Raw genomic sequence first — 10,207 nt, 5'->3', positions numbered from 1 at the left:
TTTACTAGCTGTAAAAATAATTTTGAAATATTTTTTTAAATTTACCTGAATATATCATTTTGTACCAACATAGCGATTCCAATTCCGTGTTCAAGTAATTGAAACGAAGTAATCACCTTTAAATAATACAACAATATTGATTTTATTTATTACTAATGTTGTTTATTATCTATGATTTTGTTTTATTACAAATATGATCAATAAATTTATATTTTTACTTAAGACCTTTAAGCAACTTAAACGAAGTACTCACCTTCAAATAAAACAACAATATTAGCTTTTTTTGTTCCTAATTTCGATTATTATTTATGATTTTGTTTTATTACATTCATCATCAAGAAAAGTACTATTTTTACTTAAGACCTTCAAGTAGTTGAAAGGAATTAACCACTTTTAAACAAGGAATATATTATTTATAATTTTTATACCTATTATTTTATTTTATTACAGTTATCATCAGTTAAAGTAAAATACTGACTTATTTGTTTATTTTCTACTTATCTATTATTTTGCTGTATTGAAATCAATCTAAAATAAAATAAAAATTGCTGAATAAAATCATATATTATGATAACCACCTTTAAAATAGCTTGGTACAATTCTTCCCTCTCACTTGCTTTCAAATCCTTTATGACGACATAAACTGGCTTCATATCTTCGGCATTGGCGGCCCCGTATGCTGCACCAGCGGCTCCTCCTGTGATTGTGACGTCATTATGAGTTTTAAAACAAAACATTTACGGTAAAATAATTAAATCATGTACAACGTTAAAGTACAAAGTGTTAATAAATCTAATCCATTACAAAACTTTAAGAAAAAATCTAACGTTGATTTTTATTTTGGATGTTTCACACTGAAAAATGTTTTTTGACGTTTTTTGAAAGAAAAATAGAAAAACGTGAAAATCGTGAGTATAAACTAAAGAGTGTGTAATTTCTAAACTACTATATAAACTTGAACAAATTACAAGATTTAGTTAAGCCATTTAAGCTTCTAAAATTACCATGCAGCAGTTTATACCTTTCAATATACTAGACAACTTTTAAACTTAAAGGCATAGACAGTTTGAAAAAATGTGCACAGAAACAATTTTACTGTGCTCGGATAATTAAATGTGTATGGAAGATTTTTTATGGTTGATAATATATCTCTATTGTTTAAACTAGTTGATATTTCATCTTAACTCAATTTTTGATAGTTCTTAATAGTTTTTAAAATGTTGTAATAACAAAATTTTAAAATTATACAGTAGTTTCATTTGAAAAAGTTTAAAGGTAATTAGTATCTAGTTTTCTGATAATTAGTTTGTAAAAATAATAATATTTTTCAGTAAAAACTATGCACAGTTTCAATGAACTACTGTTAAAAGTTTGTGCAAACCAAAAACCTTTTTTCAGTTATTATATTTCATATTATAGATTTTTTCGAATTACCCAATACAAGTACAAATTCGAGCAGAATTTAATAAAATTTTTGAAAAAAATAATGATATATTTTTATAAACTGATGAAAAGGAATAAAATTAGTAGTGTTACATTTTAATTTATTTGTTTTACCCAATGCAAAATAAATTATATCAAAATACCCAGTAACATTTATCAAAAAAATATTATACTTTATTAAAAAATTGAAGTTAATATATTTTTTAGTGATGTTAGATAAATTTATTCAATCTACTAAATACAAGTCCCAAAAATATGTGCATATTCTAGTTTTTTTGTAAGTTCAACTATAACCATGTTTAAATAAAAGTAAATAACTTTTAGAATAATATAATTTTAAATAAATCAATTAAATCTACCCAATCCTAGTCTCATCAAAAAAACTGTGCAAATTTTAGTATAATTTTTAAAAATAATAATCTATTAGTACTTGAAAAGGTTGCAATTTTTTTCCACCAAAACTTGGTATTTAATTTGCACATTTTTATTCAAAATAAAAAATAATTTTAAACAAAATAGTTTCAAAATTATATATGGTATATAAAAACAAAAATAATTTAAATAATACTTTTTATTAATTAATTCAACTAATTTTATAAACTAAGTTCAACAAAACAGATTTTAAAATAAGCATATAATATTTTGTATATACTTTTTTTTTATAATCTACCGAATGCACACATTTATTTAAATTGAGGTTTAACACTTTTTTAATAATTTTAATTTATTTTTTTCTATTTACCCAATGCTAGTCCAATCCTCCCACCTAATAGTCCACCAAGAAAAGCCCCTCCAGCAGCGTACAGTGCTCCTGTGAAAAAACAAAATTATTATGTAATATATGTAAGTACTATATACCAAAATATTAATAGAAACAATTGTTTACTGTATAGCACTAAGTATTTCAACAACCTTGAATAAATAAAATTTTACTTATTTAGCTACTTTTTTATACACAAATGACTCAAGCATCAGTTTATTTTTACCATTCTTTTAAATTTTAAACAATTTTTGTGAGATAACCATCAAATTTAACAGTTTCATAAGTTTGTTAAAAGTGGCAAATACTAAAACAACAAAAATAAATAGGAAGGAAACCAGAAAACTCTGTAGAAGATTCTAAAAAACCAATAATTAACCTGCTTTTGAAGTAAAAACTTAAGAGTATTATTAAAAATATATTTCATTTTAGAAAGTTAAAGCAACTACTTATATAAAAACTAGTTTAATCTCTATAAAACTTAAAAAATGTGTTTTTTTTTTAACTTATATTTTATAATGAACAATAACAGAGCTTTTTTTTTGTATTTATTCATACATTATTTATGTTTTACCTTTTTATCTTTTTTTCTCATTGTTCTTATACACTTTTCTAAATATAAAAAAGAATTTTAAATAAATTTTGAGGTCTTTAGCACAAAAGTTAAAATAAAAATATGATATAACTCTACCAAATAAAAAATATGCAAAAAAATAGGACCTTCTACTGTCTTATACAAATCATAACTAAAAAGATTATCTATATCACATCAATAAAAATGAAGCATAGTATTATGAGCACACTTAGTGATTTTTTTATTCAGATAGAAAGATAACAAACTACATTGAAAATGTTGAGAGATTTTTTATTTTAATTAGTATGTAAAGTATCAAAAAACCTTGAAATATATATTCTAATAACTATGATTTATTAAAGAAACACTACATTCAAAGACAATGAAATATCTCAAAAATATTAGGTTACATTTTTTTATAATTAAAAACACCATGTTACCTTTCTAAATAAATATCAAATACCTTTTGCTGATTCACTGATTGTCACTTTTAAATCTTCTTGTTTTGCCAATAGTTGCATAAGCTGCATACATTCATCAATATTATAAGACATTTTTGTTTTAGTAAATATGTATTCTTTTTAATAAATATAGTTCTGTAAATAACAAAAAAATTATATAACAAATTTTTAAATCCTCTGGTTTTGTCAAAAGTTACAAAAACTGCATGCATTCATCAATATTATAAGACATTTTATTTTTGTAAATATATATTATTTTTAATAAATATAATTCTGTAAATAACAAACAAATTATATTATACTTTTTTAATTTTTCTTGTTTTGACAAAAATTGCAAAAGCTGCATGCATTTGTCAATGTTATCAATAAGAAATTTTAATTAAGTAGAAATTAGTTATTTTATTCAAATACTTTCTGTAAATAACAATCAAAATTTACAAGATTTTTTTTATATGCTCAGCTGTAATTTTTAAAAACAATATTTGAATATATATATTTTTATAATTACTTGGACAATACTTTATTTAAATTTCTGAAGAAATTTTTAACAAAGTAACAAGTTGAATAAAAGGTAACAAAATACTTGTTCATTTCGAATAAATTTCAATACAATAGGTAACTGTGAAAGTTCTCACAATAATTTTTGAAACTTTGCTGAAATAACAAAGTTTTAATAAAATTAAACTGAAAATATTGTTTGTGAAACTTAAAACATTCAAGAAGGATTTCCAGCTCTTACAAACATGAGTGAATAAGGCATTGACTAAACTTCCACATACCATAAACTAAGAATCTCTTACTATGCAACTTGTTTTAACCATGAAAATAACATTAAATGTGATTTATTTTCTAACACTTGTTTATGAAAAAATATTACATTTCAAACAAATTTAACAACACTTGTGTAGAGATAGTTCTAAAATTAATGCTCAAAGCATATATAAATCATTGCAATTCATTAAAGAATTTTTTCCTACAGTTTCCTTATTTGCTGTCATGAATAAAAATCACAAGGTTTTCATTCATGACACAAATAAGGAAATTGTTGGAAAAAATTCTTTATTGACTTAATTATTGAGTATTTATAAAGTAATACAAACCACAAGTGTTTTTATACAAAACCATGTTCTTCTAAAAGGGAATTACCCAAGCTTGGAAAGTTTTTATTTTGTGGCTAGTTTGTTTCGTGTTTCAAAACTGTCATAATTTGGCTACGAAAATTTTCTAAACTGATAATAATCAACTAAGTCTAACTTTCGTTATATGTTTAAAACAACTAATATGTTTGAATGATGTTTTCAGGAAGTCTTTTTACAATTAAATCTTAACCATTAGGTGCATGAAAATTTAAACGACAAATTAATGTTAAACATGATAATGAAAGCCTTTTGTAATTATCAAAGTTATGTAACTGTTCTAATTAAATACAAAAGTAGCTCAGTGAAATTATACTAAAAATTTTCATTTTTAACCCTTTAACTTAGGTATAAGTTAACAAAATATAATTTTAAAAAATATTAAAAATAATTTCTAACTCAAACTTAGTAGTGATAAAAGGTTACGAAAAACTTCACAAAACGTTAAACGGGTGTTTCGATAACTAGACTCTTAGCATTTTGGAATAAACTTCTTAGTTTATTATCTTTAATATTTTTTCAATCTACTGTCGAAAAATAGTTTAAGAAAAAAATAATAATTCAATGGTACTACACCCTTTTAATAACATTTATGTTTTTAAAAGTGTTTTTTGAGCAGAGTCAAACTTAAATTAGTTCATTTATATCTAGCTCTTTCAACACTTCTACTTTTTTGTCAGATTTTATTATTTAATTTAATTACTAATACTTAATTGTTTATTTCATTCTTCAAAACAAGACGAAATTTAGATTTAAGAAACTACAAACACAGTAGAACTAGAGTAGTTAACAACCGCTTGGTTATCGTCAAACATAAATTTTGGCAACTACTAAAAATTAACAATTTTTAAACTCATATCTAGCCAAACTTTGTCTTTTTTTAGTTTGTGTCCCTGACCAAATTTATGACATTTATAATTCTGCTAGTAGTTTTGATTTATTTAAAATTAAACTAAGCTTAAGTGAAGCTATGCCGATAATTTGACTAAGTACAATTTAATTAAAAGAAAAGCGAGGTTTTTTTTCAATCAATCATATATAAAATGAAATATATGTAACAAACTACATACAATACACCTTAAATCAGACAGTTAGCTAATCAAACTTAGTTGACATTTACCTTTTCTAATAAATAACAAATGATGTTTTAAAGCTGAATTATTATTATAGTTATTTCAATTACAGCCGTATTAAAGTCTAAAGTTTGAAAAACTTTTGTAATATAGTCGAAGCTTTTTCATATATTTTTAAAATTCCTTTTAACAAATTAAAAAAGAATTCATACCGTGACAAAGAGTTATTAACAAGAGTATTAAGTCAAACGACTAAAGATTTATAACCGCTTTTAAAAGTCATAGTCGTAAAATTTACAAAAAGTTCGAACAAAACATATGTACGAACAAAGATTCGGCATATTGCGACCCTAAGTTTATAAAAACATTTGAAATACAATAGTTTTAAATAAAAAAATAGTTTTTATTAATTAATTTTGTATATGCTTTCTTATCTAACTTAAAAAAACATTAGAGCTGAGATTTCTACAAAAAATTAAAAAGTTTAATAATATATTCTAACATTTTCAGATAAAACTATTTTATACTGCGACACATTTTATTTGAAAATCTTGGTAATATAGAAAAAAACACTTTATTTCTAAATATACGTAAAACTTTAGTTATAAGCTAATTTACAATAAAGTTGTTGATGTTAAAAATTATATCTGTTTTATTTCATTCTTTTATTTAACTCTAATTGTTTCTTGATATATTTCTTATAAAAAAAATATTGTACAGTTTTTAATTAGACATCAATTTAAAAAACATTAGGTATTGTAACAGTTATCTAAAAGTGTTTTAAGATTTTTTAACTATTTTACTTTAGTAGAAGTATTGAGATTTTGTTTAAAAACAAATATTTCAAATAAGTAGATGAAAATTTATAATATTTTTTTATTATTTTTAAATATTAATAAACATTTTGTTTAGAGTATTGATGCTACGAAAATGTATAAGGTAGCTAACCAATAATAAACTATTTGACTTTTTTTAAATAGTATATTCTTAAACCTAAGTTTATACAACACTTTTATTTTTATTAGTACGAACACTACACTTTAAAGTCACTTTTTAAGAACTAGTTTATTTACAAGCTTACGAATAAAGTTTGTATCAAAAATAAAAAAGTAAAAATAACGGCAGAATTAAAACAATATTTTTAATTATGAAGAGTTTTTTTAAAAATATTATAAAAATAAAAAATATTTATTAATATACTCAAGTTTCTGTTTGGTAAGCGTAACCTAGTTTTATTAAGTACCAAAAAAATCATTAATATTTTTAATTTGCCTAATCAAATATCACAAAAGAGAGAATTTTAAAAATTAATAACATACAAACAACTTTAATAATCATGTATATATTTTTGTTGTTTGAAAACCACTGATTAAGAATTTAAACGGAGGCATTTTAAGCTTAGAACTTTGTAAAAAGAAATAGTCTGGCTTTATTGATATTAAGGAAATTTACATTTTTTTGGTGTTTGCAACCAATTTCAAGCTTGACCATTAAAGTTCGATGATTTCAACTTATTCTTGTTTATGGTAAAACTTATTCTTGTTTAACTATCTATATATATATATTAGCTCAATTGTATTCAATTTAAGTGTTTAAAAGTTATTTATATTTTAAATTATTTAAAGTAATTTAGGTTATTTCAAAAATGTTTTGTCGCTAGGAGAGTTTTGTTTATTAGACTGACGATAAAACTTTAATTTTATAAAACATTTTCTTGATAAATAAAAATTAAATTAAATAACAAACTGCATCAAGATCTTATAGTTATCCATTAGTTAGTGGAGTTTACTGCATAGATATAAAGTAAAAAGATTTTATAAACAAAAAACTATTTAAAAAAATAGCTTTCTAAAAGTTTTCAATGAGTATTTAGAAATTACCTTTTTAACAACAGACACGCTTTACAATATTGTTTTACATGTTGTAAGCTAAATGATACATAAAATGTGAGTACAACAAATAACAAGTTTAATATTTAAAAAACTAAAAAAAAAAAGTTGTTAAGTAAAACTAAAACTGTTGCTAAAAAAAGCATTAAAAGGTCGCAGTGACTTCAAATTCTCTTTGTGACGTAAGGATAAAGAACATGCGAGTTCTCGCTTACAATGACTTAAATAAATAGAAATCTATTAACGAGACTTATAAGAAAGGTTTGAAAGAGTTACATTTTCGTACACTTAACATTTGAAAGCTGTATTGAACTGCAGCAAACTTAAAATCATTACGGCTTTATCATCGGCTTTTTCTAGTCAAATACATGTCCAGTTTTAGTCATTTAATCACAGCAACTTGAGTTATCGAAACTTTCTTAAACAGACTAAAAAGTTCAAACATTAAAGTCTTATAAGTGAACTTATCTAATTAGATTTTATACTATGTTTAAAAATTATACCAAAACTTTTATTTACTTAAAACAGGGGTCGGCAGGCAGTTGGTGCTCGCGGGCCAAGTTTTAAGTTTCAAAAATCTTCGCGGACCGCATTTTTAGTTTTAGTGAAGTTCAAAAAATATTTGGTTTTAGTTTTAGTCACACTAAAGAAAATTATACTTTTATTCAGCTTATTACTTTAAGTGACTTTTAGCTATACTTAAAACGCCTACTTAAATTAAACCTATTTATCGGACAAAAATTTACATTAACTAATATACTTGAGTCTAAACAAACTACGTACTGTCTTAAACACTAATAAGATTAGCTTTAAACTTTTAATATTTTATTTCCACTTCTCTATAAAAACCGAGCTTTAAAAAAAAATTGGGGCACTTTTATACACTTTTATATAACGAGCTGCTTTTTCATATTTTTAAAAATACTAATATTTGCGTTTTAAACAGTTTTCACTTTGTGATAATTCAGTAACTAGTTAACTAATAAAAATTTATTCCTATTTATATGGTAAAAACACTAAAAAAATTTCAGCATATTTAAAACTCAAACACTTAAAGAAAAAACAATTTTAATAGTAAATTAGTCTTTTACATGGTTGCCATTTAAAAAGTAAAAATGACTGAGTTTTATCAAACCAGTCTAAGTTTATTAAAAGTTAAAAAGCTAAATACTTGCTGTTAATCAAAATTAAATACCTAACTAAGATATAGTCTTTATAAAAAAGTACATAGAATGTAAGTAAGCTAGAAAAAGACTATAAATAATAAACTACACTACAGTCATAAAACTATTACGAGAATTAAAAGATTTATTCAAATAGTTTAAAATAAAAGTTTTAACACCGCTGAGTTTTAAAAAATGCCTTAAACAGGTTTAACCTAGTCTGAGTTTTTTAAATTTTCAAACTAGATTTTTATTTTGGCAATAAAGTTCACAAAATAAAAGAGATATAAAAACGTTTATTAACTATTAATTAAATATGTTTAATAATATATATAATAAGTCAACTTGAATGGACATTTAAGTTTCTTAAATTTTTTTAACTAAATATGAAAATTAATTAAGCCACTAATGAAAAAGAAAAACTATGTTTTAATGAGCATTAAAGCAATTCTTTATCTGCAATAAAGTATTGCGTTTAAAAAGAGTAATGTGAAATATAAAAATATGAATTTTAAAACGTTAGTTAGAAGTTATTGCGAGTCAAAAAGCCTAAGTCAGTTTTAACAAAGCACATGATTATCTTCCTGTAACTACAGAATGATCAGAAAAAAAGTTGTTAAGGCAAATTATAAAGGAGCAAAAGTAATTACTAAAAAGGAGATACCGTTTAGAATTTTAAGTTTTTTTTTTAAATGTGTCGGCGATAGTTAAAGATTTTTGTTTATTTCTTCAATGAAAAGAAGAATTCGTATTTAGGAGATGTCTGAAGATTATAAAGCCGAAAAAATAAAATTAGGACGTTTACCAATATATGAAGATCAGAGCACTGATATAACGAAAACTGCTCATCTGAGAATTTTTATAAGAGGTGTCTTTACTAACTTCGAAATTTTAGAAAAATTTCTAGGTTTAGTTTCAATGCAAAGCACAATAATAGATACAGATATTTTAACAGCAAAAGTGCAATGCACCAGTATAATGGGTGTTAATTTTAAATTTTTCTAAACAGTGTTGCTACTGTAACTATTGCTAAATAAATGATAGTTATATGATTTTGTTTAAACCCAGATCTTTGACTTATGTTGTTTATCAATAACTTCCATTAGTAATAAAACAGGAAGCATTATGTGCGAAGACAGAAAGCTTAAAAAACTATGAAATTAACAATTTAAGTAGTGAACACAATTTTGTCAAAGAAACTTTACCACAAACAGTTTCGTAAAGTAGTAGAAAAACGAAAAGTCAATACGTTGACCTAGTTTACTTTTAGCTTGTTCTTTGCTTAAGTTTTTGTTTGATGTTAAGTCTATGAATTAAGAAATGAAATTTGATATTTCATAAAATCAAAAGTTTAAATATTATTGCATAAAATGATGAAAACTTGATACTATTTTTAGCGTTTCTGGTATGTCATACAACTCAACTTAAAACCTAACTTGTTATCACACAGAAAAATAAAGTTATTCTATGAGATATGGCACAATGTTATGACTTTTAAAACAAAGTTAAGACTATAGGGGTTTCAAATAAAAAAAAAACTGTACAAAATTCAACAACCGTTCAAAGCATCAAATTAAAAACAGATTTTTTAGATATGATTAGAAACTTATCAAACCAATTTTCCACACGATTTTCTGACGTTTAATATGAGAAAATAATTTCAGATACTATAAAACTTCCACATAAAAAGTAATATGTTAAAGTGTAG

At 23.4% G+C, this 10,207-nt stretch overlaps 1 protein-coding gene across 1 annotated transcript in view; it reads right to left on the bottom strand.

Moving 5' to 3' along the window:
- LOC145831944 (protein C19orf12 homolog) overlaps positions 1-3,375 on the bottom strand; it is a 4,476-nt gene extending 1,101 nt beyond the window's left edge. The window contains exons 1-4 of the mRNA XM_082939299.1: positions 3,241-3,375; positions 2,186-2,254; positions 579-697; positions 46-116 (exon numbers count right to left, since the gene is read on the bottom strand). Of these exons, the coding sequence (XP_082795425.1) occupies positions 46-116; positions 579-697; positions 2,186-2,254; positions 3,241-3,331 (350 nt within the window). The 5' untranslated portion in view covers positions 3,332-3,375. The remainder of the gene's footprint in view (positions 1-45; positions 117-578; positions 698-2,185; positions 2,255-3,240) is intronic.
- Between the last annotated feature and the right edge of the window lie 6,832 nt (positions 3,376-10,207).

The sequence above is a fragment of the Thalia democratica genome, chromosome 3 (genome assembly GCF_965202585.1).
Source record: "Thalia democratica chromosome 3, ktThaDemo2.hap1.1, whole genome shotgun sequence".
Classification (NCBI taxonomy): Eukaryota; Metazoa; Chordata; class Thaliacea; order Salpida; family Salpidae; genus Thalia; species Thalia democratica.
This window is presented reverse-complemented; position numbering and strand designations above follow the sequence as displayed.